The sequence below is a fragment of the Macaca nemestrina genome, chromosome 6, assembly GCF_043159975.1.
Source record: "Macaca nemestrina isolate mMacNem1 chromosome 6, mMacNem.hap1, whole genome shotgun sequence".
In the NCBI taxonomy this organism is placed as follows: domain Eukaryota; kingdom Metazoa; phylum Chordata; class Mammalia; order Primates; family Cercopithecidae; genus Macaca; species Macaca nemestrina.
In genome coordinates, this window is record NC_092130.1 from 137390096 (window position 1) to 137407908 (window position 17813).

The 17813-nt window shown below is 40.0% G+C and overlaps 1 protein-coding gene across 6 annotated transcripts in view; it reads right to left on the reverse strand.

Moving 5' to 3' along the window:
• LOC105487487 (nicotinamide nucleotide transhydrogenase) overlaps window positions 1-17504 on the reverse strand; it is a 101140-nt gene extending 83636 nt beyond the window's left edge. The window contains exons 1-5 of one of the 6 annotated variants that reach the window (XM_011750952.3): window positions 17407-17504; window positions 11149-11352; window positions 7147-7376; window positions 4586-4803; window positions 1634-1721 (exon numbers count right to left, since the gene is read on the reverse strand). In XM_011750952.3, coding sequence (XP_011749254.2) covers window positions 1634-1721; window positions 4586-4803; window positions 7147-7376; window positions 11149-11299 — 687 coding nt within the window. In that variant the 5' untranslated portion in view covers window positions 11300-11352; window positions 17407-17504. The other 5 variants (XM_011750951.3, XM_011750950.2, XM_011750949.2 and 2 more) reach the window with 5 other exon arrangements.
• Window positions 17505-17813: the final 309 nt, after the last annotated feature.

A 17813-nucleotide genomic window follows, 5' to 3' on the forward strand; every position in this document is an offset into this window, starting at 1 on the left:
AGTGCCTTCAATTTCAGAAAATTATTTCTGTCATGTAGCCAAAGTCCCTTAAGCTGCAATTTAAATTTTCAGTAAAGATAGTCACTTTTCCACCTTTTAAAGGCTGATTCTCTTTTCTTTAAGCGTCTTGTCTTTTGTTTCACTTTTTAATATCTTTTATTCACAGCTTTTCTCTCAACTTCCACATATATCTAGAAAGATTATAACCAAAGTAGACTCGTGCATCAAAGCATTCAGTCAATTTAAGAACAGCATCGAACTTCTGGCCACTATGCGTGCCAGATATTTTTTTATGATCCTGAGAAAGAAGTCAAAATTTAATCATTGTACATCTCACATCTGCGTTGTTTGCTCACACTTTCTTGCTAAGTATTCTGGCCTCCACTTAAACCGCATTTTTTTCACCTGGCCTGTTTTTCAAAACAATATAATTTCTCAAAGCTGCTATCAGCTTTTGTTTTAATTGTTTTCCAGATTTATTTTGTGTGAGAACTCTGGGCTTATATAACAAAGTACTTAAGAGCAGGAAGCACCAGTAAACCTGTACCCTACAGGTAGGTAAATGACCACGTTTAAAGTCAAGTTTCCTGTACCTAATGCTATGGTTTGGATGTGCTTTGTTCAAGTGAAAACTCATGTTGACATTTGATCCCAAATGTGGCAATATTAGGAGGTGGGACCTAGTGGGAGGTGTTTGGGTCACGGGAGTGGATCTCTCATGAACAGATTAATGCCCTCCCTGGGAGTGGGGGGCAGAGTTCTCATTCTGTGGGTTGATAGAAGGGCCAAGTTCCCTCGGTTTCTCTCTCTTGATTCCTCTCTCACCATGTGATCTTTTCTGCACATGGCTGCTCCCTTTACACTGTCCACCATGAGTTGAAGCAGCCTTGAGGCCCTCACCAGATGCAGCTGCCAAATCTTGAACTTTCCAGCTACCAGAATTATGAGCCAAATAAACCTCTTTTTTTAAATAAATTACCCAGTCTCAGGTATTCTCTTTTAGTTACACAAAATGGACTAAGACACCTAGCCTCAGGATTTCCATTGTTACTGAGTGTACATAGGATTGAAGGATCACAATATGACCTCCTATTCTTTCAGCAAGCCATTGTCACCTCTCATCGTTAACTGCTCCTTTCTGCTCTCAGTGTGGATTAAAGAAACTGGCACCCTTTCTCTCTGCCAAATACCCTGATTACACCACCTCCCATTTCCTGTCTTCTTGATCCAAAAATTGACAAGAAGTAAAGAAACCAAAAATACCTTGTATATGTGCCAAAATGTTGCAAAAATTAAGAAACCCAGAATCTTCAGAATGGTATCTTGAAGATTTGTTTTAAAAAATTAATAATATATAGGCTACAGAGGACAAGTTATCCAAAATTCTTTTAAAAATTCAAATTAGTAAGTTAAAAAACAGAAAAGACTAGAACTTTCAGAAAGTCAAAGTTCATTTTTTTATAGCAATCTTAAATGTTAAGCTTTGAGGCTTCATGAAATATTTATACACACCAAAAAGTCATCAATGTGAGGTTAACATATAAAAATTTTTATATAACTATATTTTGAGACTATACATCCCCTTTCCTTTAATCAATGCATATTATAAAGAAACATTAAAAGTTGTACCTACCTTAGCTGGAGGAACTTTTCCAGCAGCTGTGATTTGACCAGTAAAAAAACGTCCAAAATGATTTGCTGCTAGGACAACAGCCTTATAACTTTAAAAATAAATAAATAAATAAATAAATAAACAATTCCATAAAAGGAGAGATCTCAGACTCATATATCATCATAAGTAATCAATGAAGTTTTGTCAAAGAATAATCACTAATATTTATATAGTGTGTACTATATGTCAAAAACAGTTCTAAGTGTTGTATATATACTTGCTCCTTTAATTTTCACAACAAGCCTATGGATAGGTACAATAGTATCTTCATCCCATAGGTGAGAAAACTGAGATACAGATTGAGAGACTTGCCCAAGGTCACTCAGCTAGGAAATTGTAGAGCCAGAAGTCTAACATAGGTAGCCTGCCTACAGAAGCACTCTCTTATCCATTATGCACCCACCCTCTTCATAACAAGTACTGTAGAACATAATAGAAAATGTAATGAACGAAAGATAGGAAAATACTAACAATGGTTTTCTTTGGGTGCTAGGACTATACATCCTTCACACTTACTTTACTATATTGTCCAAATCTTCTTTGATGACTAGGTAGTGCTTAGGTAATGGGGGGAAAATCTTTAAAATAAAAAAATTAGGTCATCCATAGGCTTGTACATAATAAGATTCCAACCTCGGAGAACAGAAGAAACACTTCCCTTGATCTCTAATGTTTCAAAGTATGGGATTTTCAGACATACTGACTGATTACCTTTGTGATCTTGGGCAAATTTTTAAAATTTTCTAAACCTTGGTTTCCTCATCTATAAAGTGAGGACAAAAAGCATCTATCTTTTAGGGTCGTGAGGACTAAATGAGATAATGCAGGTGAAACACTTGGCATAAAGCCTGTCACATAGAAAATGCTCAGTGAATATTAAGTGTTTTAGCCAAAGAAACAAACTATTTAATAAATCAAATAATTTTCATACTATTTTATATGTAAAAGGCACTTTTGCATTCTTACTTGGTAATATATACACTGGCTCAATATTATAAAGCAACTATTAAAACTCCCCTGCTAGGTGACAAGAAAATCTTCTCCCTGATCATATTTTTACATAATAATATTTGATACAATAAGTGATGCAAAAACATATAAAGTCACTATTAACTTAATCATACTGGAGCAAAAAATAATACTTTAGAGATTATATTATCTGTTGCTCTTCTGAATTCAAGTGACAGCATTTTTTAATGGGCAAATATGACAAAGATTCAAAGGCCACTGTAAGAAATTAATTGTAGAATTAATGCTCTAAAAGATTCAGTTGCTATTCTGAAAAATAAATCACAAAAGGAGGTTGATTACACAGGAAATGTACAAGAAAACATTTATAGTGAAAAAAGTTAATAAATTGGACTTTTTCTTCATGACAGCAAAAAAGTTCAGACTGAACAGTAATGAAGTGGAAGCAGCACATCTTCACTGTAATATGGCTGTGTGTATGAATGAGACAGATAATGATTTATCATACATTGTATGGATATGTATACTAGATGATTCCTTTTACACTATGCTCTCTGCACATATCAGCTCAGGACATAAAACAGTGATTCCTCAAATTGTGATCCCTGGGTCCCTGCAGGTTTAAACTTCAGACAAATCTGGGGCCATAGTGGATGAGATGGAGAGTAGGAATGTTTCTACACAATCTTGCCATACTCAGTGTACCCAAAACTACTCAGCTCTTATTGGATTTATTTATATTGTCTCATAATATTTCATTTGCTCAAAAGATTCAACAGCTAAAACCACTTGATCTAGAGTGACTGGTTTTGATATTCTTTCACATATGTGCATTTCAGAATCAACGGCACCCTTAAAACTTAACATTATACATTTTCTAGATAAAATTTTAAGTCACATTAGGCTAAATAAATTTAAAAGCGTGCAGCTAAAAACACAAAGTAGAATCTATGACATATTTCCTATGCTAAAATATAAAACCTAAGAAAACTTTTGCTTATGTGTCAGGCTATAAAAGGCTTTATTCGTGTTAGTCATGTTAGTGTCTTTTATGCACTGTTTTTTTAAAAAGATGTTCTTTGTGACTCATTAATATTAGCAAATTGTCAACTACTAATAGTTTTCATGCTTAAAATCTTATTTAATTAGTTTCTTAGAGAAGTTGCTTCATAAGCATTATCCCATTTCCAGATTGTTCCCACCCTTTAAGGCAAAGTCAGCAGTACACTGCGTTCATGCAGCTATTCCTGTCCCTCACCCATGGCAGGCATGATTACTCAATCATAGCCACATTCCTCCAAGCAGAATGGGCCTTAGAATCCTTCTCAACATAGTACTCCAGGCAATCAACAGAGAATGTATTGGTGCTATTGGGCAAATGAAGCGTATTACCATCTTGACCTTAAAGGTAGAAGACATAGCCCTCAGTTATCAATATGGGTTTTGACATCAGATGAAACTTCCTCTAGTCCAGACCTTTTTCCTATTCTTTAAATATTTTATAAATTTACCTAAGCAAAACCTAATTAAGATGGCAAATCCACTAATATATGCATATTAATTTAACCACATGAAATTGTCACTATTCAACCATTTTTGACCCATAAAAACAGTAACTTCAACCTAATATATACATGTATACACACACATATGAAATATAGTATGTTCCTCATACAAATAATCTGACAGCTATTTGCTTTGGTGGATGGAAACATTACTACTCTTCTACTCACTAAGATTAAAAAGGAATATATAATAGAGTTCATTTCCTATCTAATTACTGTAAAACCGTAAAAAGAGTCAAATATAATTTAAATGTACTCTCAAAAGGCTGCAATCTACAACAATAATTACAAGTAAAATCATCGTAAAAGAAAAGCTACAGTGTGAAGGTTTCTGTAGCACCATTGTGCTTTTGCTCATTTGAAATGGAAAAGAACCTACCCTGCAATGTTGGCCATGGAGCTTAGTGCATCATATCCCTGAGCAATTGTAACTCTTGGAACCTGGTCCATTGCCAGAACTGTAGTTTTTCTTTGGGAAAGTTTATTTAGCAACTCTGGATTTTGGGCTGGGTAAATAAAACTAATCAGTGTTCCCGATGTCTTTAAAAGGTCAGCTTCATGAACACCTAATGTTGGATTAACCATAGGGGCTCGCACCTGGGAAAAAAATCAAGTCACAGATTAAAAATATAAATACCTTAATCATATTTTTAACTAAACAGGAAAACTTAGATAATATGCTATGACTTAAATAATACTCCAGAAATAAATCTGCCATCAATAAATTTCTGACTGAAAAAGCACACACAGACATATACCATCTATCCCCTCCCTAATGACCTGTGGACTGGTCTGAGTAAAGGGTACACACACCTGGGAAATACAAAATACTGAGACTGGTTTGACAATTAACTGCAGAGAGGTGAAAAAATATATGGAAGCTCTCCAGCAAACCTGCATTCCCCAAAACTTATTACCCTGGTAATATTAACAGATATTAGAATAAACAGACAGGAAGTTTCGTTGTGTGTTCAATCCTTCAAGCAAGATTAAATCCTTTCTAATTTTGGTAAGCATAAATATTTGGAGTGATGAGACATTAAGAACATTGTAAACTAAGTATAGATTTATGTCACTTTAAAATTCCAGGTGACTATTTATAGATGAACACAACTCACACTAGTAACCTTGCTGAATTGGGTTTAAGTCAAAAGCTACAATATATTTTGTTACGTTAAGAAGTATCAACTAAGTCAATGAATACACACTCCATATGCTTGAAAGTTTCCAATATCCACTTTTTAAAGCCAAATTTTTTAAATTGCATTTTAAATATATTTTAAAATATGTTTTATATCCAAGTTTAAAATCAACCTTCAAATAAAATATCCCATTTCATTAGTTCCCAGTTAGCAATAGTGCTTTTAGGCAAGTAAACACAGAAAACACAGCCTCTGGGACTTATGTTTTAAATACAAACACAAACATTGGGTCAATAAGTTTATCTCACAGCATTTCACCTCAATTTACCTATGAGACACCTTTGTCTGCTATTCCCATTTCAGTTGTTGATCTGGTGATGCATATGTTTCTAGGTTCTGGACTTTAATTAAGGCTCTCTGACAAGGTCTACTTTTCCTCCAAGAAAATCTATAACATAGATTTAGTAAAAGTTAGAAAACAACTCTGAATTGATTCTACTGGCCCCTATCAAATGCTCAGCTGAGACCGTTGTCATCTGAGTAACTCAAGCCAATAGAATGTTTTCCTGAATGCGCTCCTCAGGATATTAACAGACTTGGCTCAAACGAGAGGCCCCCAAGATCAAGAAGTTCATTAATGCTAGTACTGTACAAGGTCATATAGTATTCTATGTTACAGTATTTCTGAGCACACCATTAACTGCTTATATACATTGTGAATCCCTAAAAGGAACACATAGCATTTCCAAAATGTAAACACACCCTTATAGGGCTTTTTCAAGACATCTCAAAAGATGATCTCTAGAATATATATGAGAATGAATTATACTTCTCTTTTCTCTAAGTAATTTTACTATATATCTAGTTATATTACCAAGTATTTGTAAACTTAAACCTTTAAAAAGCTTTAGCTGAGTTGCAGTTAATCCCCATACCACAAATTTTACTATTAACTTTCAATATCAAAAATTGGTTTTGTAACATTAGCAAAAACCACCTGTCAAGTGTTAGGATTTTAAGGAAATAAAAAAACTATGTGATTGATACCTCATAGAAACTAATGTAGAAAAAAAGCTTGTATTTCGTGAAAAAAGTGAGTTACTTTCCTGTTTCCCTTGGCTGCAGGAGGCTTAGCATTTAATTTAATGCTCAACTCTAGTTATCATCTGTGCTAAACCCTTGATACAGTCTCTTCCCCTTACTCTAAAGGATTTTTTATTTCATATTTTAATTCTCAAGTCCTTTAGTATATAGATTTCTGTTATATATTACCTTAAGAACTTATTTTAAAGTAGGTAAAGCTACTTGCCACTCAGCCCAAAGCTGCTTTCTCCAAAATAGTCATGCCCTCTCTAGAAATAGCACTTATGTCAGTGTAAATCATTGTGCCTTCAGGTGTCAGAAGATCACTGAACATTCAGTCCCAGACTAAGTTCCACACTTTCTTTCCATTCTAGCAGTAAATGTTCACGTGTGGGTATTCTGGATATATATGGACCATGTAGAACAAATTTTTCCTAGCCAATTAAAAGAATTTTCTTATAGCAAATTTTCATATAGCAAATGTAAAAATGAAGATCACTTTTTCTTTCCTCATGGTTAAACATAGATCATATTGTCTGATAAAAGTTTTACTGGAGTATGAAGAATATGACAACATGCAATCATTTCTTTGAGAAAAATACACTATTTGAAAATAGGAAAAGGTATAACTCCGGAGAAAGTAATTTAATTTTTCTACGAAAAGATTTTAAAAAGTTAGCATGCTATAAATGGGAGAGGAAAAAGGAATAATTACTTTGACCACCAAATCAGAAGCCAGCGCTTCCTTTGCCCCTTGGATTTGGGCACCTGCCGCTCTATAGTGATCATCTGAGAACTTGGAAGCTTCGCCCGCACCAGATTCCACGACAACATTAAAACCCTGCTTGACCAAGGTCTGAACGCCAGCAGGAGACAATGCCACTCGCTTTTCATTTTGGAATATCTCTTTGGGGACTCCAACAGTCAGTTGCTTATATGGAATTCCTACAAACAAGCAAAGGGAAAAAAAAAAACATTTGGTAAAAAACAAACAAAAAATGTTTAAAAACAGTTTTCAGAAAACTGAAAGGGGCAATCTTTTCTTCAAAATACACCACACATGCAACCTGCTGTTCAGAATGATGTTCCTGATTCATACTTATAATTCTTTGACTTTTTTGATAGAGGATAAGAAACTTTTATGCCTAGTCTTCTGAAACTTCTGAATATTTTATTTAATCAATCGGCTTTCTTCAAGGAATATAACAAACTTAGCTGATTTGTAGGCAGAAAAAAGTGGGTTTAGAGATCCCTCCACATGCTGATTCCACTCTTCAAACTAAGCCCCTCTGGTTATGGTCTCCTTGTCCTTACTTTTAACAAAAATGGAAGTAACTAGCTATTTTGAAGAACAACTGTATCCTAGACATTTTGATGGCCTGCCACACTCAAAGTTCCCTTCCAGGCAATTTGGCCACAGACAATGCCTCATAAATTTCTAAGTGTTGTATTTTAAGATTTTACACACTCAGCCACTTAGACGAGGGATCAGCAACTGTGTCAAGGACAATCACCTACAGGGCAGATGAGGAAAACTAGCAGCTGCACCTTATGAGATGACTTAGACAGGAACTCTGTCCAAGGACACTATATGTTGGCCAGTGACTACTCAACCCACTGGGTTCTCTCTCAAGGAGTTTGAATGGGAGACCCAGAGAAAGGGACAAGGAGAGTAGATCAGTGCAAATGTTATTTGTAAGCACAGCTATGAGGTAATCAAAGGGAGGTCAGCAGTAACAGTGGCAGAAACATCAGTAGTAGATATTTAAAGAGAGAAGATGGGTCACAGCCATGAATTCCACAAATAACATTCTGCTTATCCAAGGAGTAGATGGGGGGTTTCTGGGCCCTCACACTTGCCAAGAATCCACATAGCAAACCCTCATCACAAAATATAATTTGATGTGATTCCGTTTCTTGCAACCCAAAAAAGCCTATGTAGTACAATCTAATATTTAGATATGGTTCAGACCATCTTTAGCTATAGGATATCAGTTTCTCCTGATGTTTTACTTAATATGCAGCATAAACGTTTTTTAATGAAGAGTATCTGTTTCTATCTAAGGTTTATTAAAGCTTAGGAAACCCATTCTTGCAACCTAAGATCTGAATATGTACAATTTCAAAATGATTGAAATTATCCCTACAGAGTAACTTATTAAGACCTTAGAGAAATTAAGTCAACCTAGACCTGAATTTGAACACTGTCTTAGATTCCACACTACCTATACAGTAATAATTTACAGTACACAAAAGGCAAATAATGCTGAATCCTACTCCTTACTTGAAGGAGAGGGAGGAAAATAATAGAAAGCTGGCAAATATTTGGATTGACACACAAAGCTCAATCACATACACTTATCTCAAGTTCACTTATCTGACAACTTCAAATTGTCAGGCTCTACATGGCAAAAGCAAGGAAGCTACCAAAGATGACTGAAGCCATGTCAAAAGGATTTAGAAGCCAATGTGAAAGGGCTTCCACTGACCAAATAAGAGATAATTTGAGCACATACAAGGGACATAGAAACTGGCTAAACAATACCAAGATAATTCAATCAGCCAAACCTAGAATGTTGTAAATTCTACACAGCAACAATGAAATTCTTCAGTATATTAAAAGGAAAAAAGAAGAGAGGAACTTATAGACAAAAGAGACATATCAAATGTGTGTGGACCCTGTGTGGATCACTCTTTGAGCAAGCCAACTGTAAAGAAAAAGAGGAAAGAAGGAAGGAAGGAAGGAAGGAAGGAAGGAAGGAAGGAAGGAAGGAAGGAAGGAAGGAAGGAAGGAAGGAAGGAAGGAAGGAAGGAAGGAAGGAAGGGAGGGAGGAAAAAGCAATTGAAAAAATATGAATACTGACTATAGATGGAATTACTTACTACACTTTTCAGTATGGTAATGAACTTATGGTTATATTAAGGAAAAAATAGACTCCTTATCTTTCAGAGATAAAAATAATTGGGAAATAGTGAGGAACCAGAAATTAAACAAAAGTGTCTTATACATAATCAATACAGAGATCTTGATGTCCATGGATTTACTCACAAGGACAGTATTCATGTCTTCAACACAGTTATTTACCTTTATTTTATACACAATTTTATCACACAGGATAATCTGGCTTTCCAGAGCAGTTTAAAAGAAAGCATCTGAAGATAAAGTTGGAGGCTTATAGAGACAGATACCCTGCCAATTGTGACTTGTCATCTGAGAACAAGAAAAGAGGCTATAAAATCTATTCAAGGCAGACATAAGATCTCAAAACACCTAGCAGTTTAGGGGTCCTTAATGAATAAACAAACGGTCCTACAAACTTAAAAAACAAAAGAGGGCATTATTCTATGTGACAAAGGTTGCCCCCCAAATATCCATCCTGTTCCTCCACCTTAATAAGAAAATGCCATTTTTAGCTGGGTACACTGCCATCTAGAATAAAAGACAAAATGTCCAAGTCTCCCTTACAGCTATAAATAGCTACACGTCTGAGTTCTGGACAGTGAAGTGAAGTGACAGAAGTACTGGGATGGTCTTTGGGCAAGACTGATGAAAAAGAGTTGACTTGGTTTAGAAGGGCCCCTTTTAGCCTCTCCTCCTTCTGGCCTGTACCCCAGAACAGAAGCAAGTAGACATCCTATCAGGGAAGGCCTTGTAGGCCACTGGAAGACTTCAGATCTTCCTCTGTAAGAGTTAGGAAGCAAGTGGCAAATTTTGAGTTAAGGAGTGACCTGACTGTACATTTTTAAAAGATTATTCTCACTGTCCTGTGCAGAACAGACTGTAGGGGGCAGAGGTAAAAAGCAGACCGTGTAGAAGACTGGTGCATCAGTACAGGTGACAGATGATGATGGCTTGGACCAAGATGATAAAAGTAGCAATGGCAAGAAGAGGACAGATTGTAGATATGAGATAGAGCTGACCCATACCTACTAGGAGAATGTAGAATGACTCCAGGGTTTCTGACCTGAGCAACTGCAATCAAATTGCTACTTACTAAATTGGAAAGCATTAATGTAGACCAATTAACATACTTAATTCCTAATTCCTGAGCAAAGTTGACCTGTATATGGTACAATTCTCAAATACCAACAAGGAATTAGAAAGGGCTTCTAGGAGAAATGGTTACTATGAGCAATAGGCTCCAGGGACAAGTCAACTGGTTTATCCTTTTCGTTTGTTTTTTCTATTACCTTTTCTTCTCTGTTAGCGCTGGAAATCAGGAACGTCTACAGTATATGGAAAACACAAGATAGCACTTACTTATTTTTTGTTTAAAATGATCACTCACAAGCACCAGGCCATAAAATTACATGGCTTTGGCTGGATGCGGTGGCCCACGCCTGTAATCGCAGCACTTTGGGAGGCCAAGACGGGCGGATCACGAGGTCAGGAGATCGAGACCATCTTGGCTAACATGGTGAAACCCCATCTCTACTAAAAATACAAAAAATTAGCCGGGTGTGGTGGCGGGCACCTGTAGTCCCAGCCACTTGGGAGAGTGAGGCAGGAGAATGATGTGAACCTGGGAAGTGGAGTCTGCAGTGAGCCGAGATCGCGCCACTGCACTCCAGCCTGGGAGACAGAGCGAAACTCTGTCTCAGAAAAAAAAACAAAAAACAAAAAAACACTACATGGCTTTTCCTTTTATCGATCATCAGATCTATTAGTTCCTATGACTTGAAGGTTTCATTTACAATCACTGAAGTGAGACTTTACCTGGTTTTACAGGCGCTTTACACCACAGTTCTTGGTGAGTATGAAATGTTCGTAAAAAATCTTTCTTCACATGTAGACCCTTACAGGACCCCAAATTGCTAAGTAAAGGACACGAGCAGCCAGTCACCAGTGTTTTCAGTAGGCTTGCCATGCTGATATGAGTTCCCAATTTTCTGACTCCCCAGTTTCCTTCAAGGCAAATCACTAAGAAAAAAGAAAATAGGATGTTTATATGCCAAGAAAAAAACTATCTGTCTTTTAAACATGAAAAACATTTTTAAAATGCTAATCTAAAGAGTTTGAAATATAACAGTTGTATGTAGACATGTACAAAGAATTTTATTTGCCAAGTTTGTTATTTACAGAAGATGCTCAAAATTCGTTTTCCAGTTCAGGCATTTAAAACTTGGAATCCATTTTCCCACTAAAATTGGAGTTCTAAACTCACTATTCAATTCCAAACCTAGGTCATATAATCTATGTGATCCTTAATGTAGCTGGAAAGCTTAAATACACACACATATTGCTACAGAATCAAGTCATATTTTACATGAAAGTTATCTTCTAAGTCAGCATGTCCAGCAAAAAGTGCATGTACTTCAGTTACCTTTGAATTTCCCTTAAATTACCTAAAATACTGTACAGTACAATGGTGACTTATATTTAGCCACCAGGTCATACCGAATACTCTGACATCCTATTCAGTGCAGCAGGATGCTTATCCACTGAGACCTCTGAACTGAGGCTGACTGAGTGAGTGAACACAAGATTCATGTTTGCCAAGTGTACCTCTCAAGAAAATTAAACACGCATGACATATGACTCTAAGAAAAGAAGAAAGAAAGAAAAATTCCATAGTATCTTTATCAAATAGGCTTGTGCTTGCAGATGTGGCCGTAACTATGAACACTTTTGTCAGTGGTTCTCACAAATGGCCACTTTTTGCCAGTTCTAACCAGGCTGGGTGAAGTGTCACTGGATTTTGTTGTTACTAAGGCTTCAGGAACTACCTCCACCTCCACCACATTCCTCAGTAGATCCCCAGGGATGCATGAAAGGCACTCCCGCTGTCCCCATAATTCCCAACGGTCCTCCATACCTTTCTCTTCTTTCTTTCAAGAATGGAAAGAAGCCAGGCACCGTGGCTTATGCCTGTAATCCCAGCACTTTGAGAGGCCAAGGTGGGCAGATCACGAGGTCAGGAGTTCAAGACCAGCCTGACCAACATGGTGAAACCCCGTTTCTTCTAAAAATACAAAAATTAGCCAGCCATAGTGGCTGGCACCTGTAATCCTGGCTACTCGGGAGGCTGAGGCAGGAGAATCGGTTGAACCCAGGAGGTAGAGGTTGCAGTGAGCCGAGATTGCGCCACTGCACTCCAGCCTGGGTGACAGAGCGAGACTCCGTCTCAAAAAAAAAACAAAAAGGAATGGAAAGAAGCCAAGGACTTAGAACTTTATCAGCTAACTCAGCTAACACTGCTAACTCTGCCTGTAAGTTCTGCTGCATCATGTGGACCCTCACGGGACTGAGCACCTGATCCTAGTAGGCTCCGTAAACCTTCTTCCAGACTCCAGAGGGAGAAAGACTTAGCTCATTTTTAATTTCAGAACTGCTGCCACTGGCCAAGCATGGTGGCTCATGCCTGTAATCTTAGCACTTTGAGAGGTGTTGGCAGGTGGATTGCCTGAGCTCAGCAGTTCAAGACCAGCCTGGTCAACATGGCAAAACCTCATCTCTACTAAAAATACAAAGAATTAGCCGGACATTGTAACGCGCATCCATCCATGTGAAGAGACCACCAAACAGGCTTTGGGTGAGCAAAAAGGTTGTTTATTTTCACTTGGGTGCAAGTGGGCTGAGTCCAAAAAGAGAGTCAACAAAGGGAGACAGGGGTGAGGCAGTTTTATAGAATTTGGGTAGGTGGTGGAAAGTTACAGTTAAAGGAGGTTTTCTCTTGTAGGCAGTGGTGGGGGTCACAAGGTGCTCAGTGGAGAGCTCCTGAGACTCATTGCCCAGAAGAAGGAATGTCACAAGGTCAATTGATCAGTTAGGGTGGGGCACGAACAAATCACAATGGTGGAATGTCATCAGTTAAGGCAGGAACTGGCCATTTTCACTTCTTTTGTGGTTCTTCAGTTGCTTCAGGCCATCTGGATAAATACGTGCAGGTCACAGGGGTTATGATGGCTTAGTTTGGGCTCAGAGGCCTGACAGAAGTGATGGTGTACACCTGTAGTCACAGCTACTCACGAGGCTGAGGCACGAGAATCCCTTGAACTTGCCAGGCAAAGGTTGCAGTGAGCCGAGAACATGCCACTACACTCCAGCCTGCCAGCCTGGGCAACAGAGCAAGACTCTGTCTCAAAAGAAAAAAAAAAAAAAAACCTGCTGCCACAACTCCCTGAAGAAACATCTTTAAAATACCAGAAAGCATCATTGGTAATGGAAATTTTTAATCCAGAGAGTATTTATTCATAAGATGCCCCTTAATTCAACAAATATATACCAAGGATGGAGTTTTGCCATTAAGAAGCACTTGTAGAATCAAACTGAAATTTTCCTAGAGATAAGAAGTCAACAAATAATAATACTACAAAGTAGAGTAACACAAGCTCAGAGTCCTTTGAAGGATCAAAGAATGAGATTGTGTCCTCTTTGAGAGCTCAGAAAAGGAAGGGAAAGCCATTTGAGATGAAGAGAATCAAATGAAAAATAGCTAAGGAAGAAAGAATGCAAGATGTGTTTTGGCATGCAATTAAAAATATGTATGAATAATTCTTTGCATTTGGACAGACAGTTTTACATATTCAAAGTGTTTCCACACATCATGTCATTTTATTTCAGTCCTAAAGTATTCTCAAGTCCCAAAAATACCCTACTCATTCATTCATGGGTCACATATAGAGTTATCATGGCTGAGAATAAAGAGAAAATTAGTTCAAAATTCAGCTACATATTCAAAACCTCTACCGAATCTACACCAAGAACTAAGGGAGATGCAAAGATGTGTAAAAGATTATTCTTGTCTTGAGTGAGATTTTTTCCCCCTACCGTTACTGAGTGACCTACTCCTATCCCAACCTCCCTGCTTACCCAAGTTTCTCTTCTTGGATCATCCCAACTCCCCAACAACCACCATTTTTATAGGGCTGACCAAGAGTTCCCAGACCTCATCAGCAAAAGAGTGAAGTGAGCTTTATAGAGTCCTGTATTGCCCGAATCTGCCACTCACTTACTGTTCAACCTGAACCTCCCCGTGCCTCAGTTAGCTCAACTATAAAAAGAGCACAGGTTTCAAAGGCCATTTTAGGCTCTAGAAATTTTACGATTAGATGAGACTTTGTAATGTTATAAAACTGAAGTCCTATTTCATGGCCTGAAATCTGGAAAATGTGTTCCTATGACTTGGAAAATGGTAATTTGATGTTCAGCAGATCCCTGGCTGAAAAGCCTTCATAGGCCAATTTCTGTGAAAAATTCCACTTGATTCAACTATGAACATACATGGCAGAGATCAGGAGGTCATTTCTTGGCAAGAGCAGTACATATCACTAAGTCTAAACCAAATACAAATGGCCCTGAAAGATAGAGAATATTTAAGCTATCTTATCATTGGCCTGTACAGGTTTATATGAAAGATAATACTCCATCTTAATCATCACATTTTCCTCCATCTTCACTGTAAAGCTCTCATTTATCCATGTGCTCCTGTGGCTTTGAAGCAATAAGAAAAAAACTTTATAAGTCAAAATTAGGGGGGAAAGAAAACACAACTTTTTTAGCATTGCTTTCATATGTATGTTTAATGTAACTTATATGGGCTATTTCCCCTATTAGATATTAAAATCCTTGAGGGCAAGCACCCAACCTACAGAGGGAGGATACTACAGATATTTAAGAGAGTCAGCTCCGGATCTGTTGATTGGAAACCCCCACTCTACAACTTATTGGCTGTGTGACCTTGGGAAGTCACTTAACTTCTCTGTACTTAATTTCCTTATCTTTAAAATGGGGAATAACAGCACCCAGCCAGGAAGGTGGCTTGCCTATAATGCCATCTCTTTGGGAGGCTAGTGGGGAGGACTGCTTGAGGCCAAGAGTTCAAGACTAGCCTGGGCAACATAGTGAGACCCCCATTGCTGAAAAAAAAAAATTAATTAGCAGGGCATCGTGGTACAAGCCTGAAGTCCCAGCTACTTGGGAATCTGAGGTGGGAGAATCGCTTGAGCCCAGGAGTTCCAGGCTCTAGTGAGCCATGATTGTGCCACTGTACTCCAGCTTGGACAAAAGAGCAAGACTTGAAAAAATAAAATAACAGCACCTACCTCTCAGGATTGTTGCCAGGATTGAGAATATCCTTATGAGCTGTTATATTCACTTTGGTATTACTTCTCCCCCAGTGCTTTGCACAACACAGAGGAAGTCAGTATCTTTGACTGAATGAATGAATAGGGCTAGGTAACCTTAAGCCTAAGTACCTATTGAGCACATTTTCCAAAGATTTTCAGAAAATTTCCTTTCAAAAGGAAATGTTTGTGTAGCCTTGTGGAAAACTGATTCTATCAGCAAAGGTAAGCAGCCTGAGCGCACCTGCTGGAAAGAAGGTGATCCTAAACTGTCTGTTAATAAAAAGTCAAGGTTTGCAAATAAAAGGGGTACAATGGAGATGAGGGGCACACTTTAAATAAGAAGAGTAGGTAGGCACCTAAGCCCCACGCGCTGTTCCGAATAAGTCTGTCCTACAAGACTCCTGACAAACAGACCACCTAAGGACTGGCCAGCACCGCAGGGTGAATAAAGGACACCGGCAACCATAAACAAGTCACGCTTTTAAAAGCGAGACATACCAGCAAGGACACAATACCCTACTGAGCCAGCTTCGGCTAGCAGGCGCCGTGACCTTACCCAAAGCCACCGGTGTCACGGCTACTGCCACCGGTGCCGCCCCTTGCTCAGCAACTAACTGCCACCCACCGGCATCTGCACGAGACCGCTATTTATAACCTCCCTAGGAAGCCGATTGGCCAGGGCTGCAAATAGTCATTCCGGCTGTTGAGTTTGAACTAGCTCTGCCCAGGTCGCCCTCTCCGCTGTCTCTTCCTCCTCACCAGCCTAGGCCCCAGAAACTTGCAACCACCACCGCCAGACCGCCCCGACTTACACTCACAATTTGTGCTCGCAATCTCCTATGTCCCCAGCTGGACACCCTCTCCGAACTCCCTCAAGGGTCAAGGATACCTCAGGTGCATCCAGCTGCCACCTCTCTGGGTGAACCGCCCATCGAAAGTCCTCTATGACCTCCCTCTCCACCAGCCCCCATCTTGCAGGCCGAAATGACGCCGTACGACTCTCGCTGTCCCCCAAAGCTACAAATATCTGCACCTGCACAGCTGCCGCCTCATTCCCTGCCCCTCTGCGGGGGCCCAGTTCCCAAATCCACCCGCCCACTCCCTGCGACATCTCCCTAGCAGGAGACGAGAAAGGGACCCCAAGAGGCACGGTTCTTCTTCCCTATTTAAGCCTGCGGCCTGCGGACACCCCAGTGCACCCTGTGCCCAGTACACCGCCGACCCCGCTCCCCCTTTGCTCTTTGACAGGTCTCTCTCCAGGCGAGGGCTGTGGTCTTCAGGGAAGGCCGGAGCCCCTTTCCCAGCTGCGCCCTAGGCGCGCGCCCCAGCTGCCCGCACCCGCCAGTGCCGCCGCGCTCACCTGGGCCGGGAGGCTGACAGCCTTGGGCTGTGCCCTGCGGGCCGCGAGGGGACGTTGCGCTGGCAGACCCGGGCTTGGGCCCCGCGGCGCTGAGCCTCCAACCCGGAAGAACAGCCCCAACTCCGCGGCTGCCGGCGGCCACGTGACGGCAGCTCTGCTCCCACCTCGGCCCGCGCCCCTTCCCGGTCCCGGCTTTCTTCCCGCCAGGCCCCCTCCACCCGATCGCCGCGCGCTCTCCGGACCAAAAGGCGACCTCACCAAATGCCCCCTTTGAGTTCAAAGGCTAGGTGCCCCCAGGGGCCCTTCCACTCTCGGGGACAGCCAAAACCTCTTTGTCTCTGCCTCGGCCCGCGGCCCCCCGCCCCCCCTCCGCTCTTTCCCTCCGCCAGTCCTTGTCAATCAAACCTGGAACCAAACGCGGCAGCTGAAGTTCTCAGGGACACATTTGCTTCTCCCCCTGAAGAACCAGTTACAAAGCGTGAATTCCTCTCTGGGGTCCCATCAGAACAAAGAAACAGGTAATATAACTCCACTCTGGGTACCTGCCTTTCCTCCAGCTCTCTAGGAAAAATCAGAACTTCTGTAACAGGAGAGGACGCAAGGGAAAGGGGCAGGCGGAGAAGGGTTGGTGAAGGGCGGGAATGGGGGCGTTGATTTTCCATTCTGGCAGGAGAGGTGGAGTTAAATTCCTAAGAAACAATGTCCAGGCTTGAAAAGTAACACACATCTGCGTGCTTGTCTTCCAGCACCAGAGCCAGCCTAGAGGAAGCTGGCTAGTGTCACTGCTAGTACGAATATCCCCGAGGCTGGAAAGCACCCCGGGTGGATGTTGTGAGCTTTCCAGTCCAGGCCTTGGCTGTTTTTGTAAAACTATTAACCGTAATGACCTAGTCGTTCTTTTCACACAGTTCTGTTACTTATTCTGCAGGTGTATTCTGACTAAAAGTGGGAGG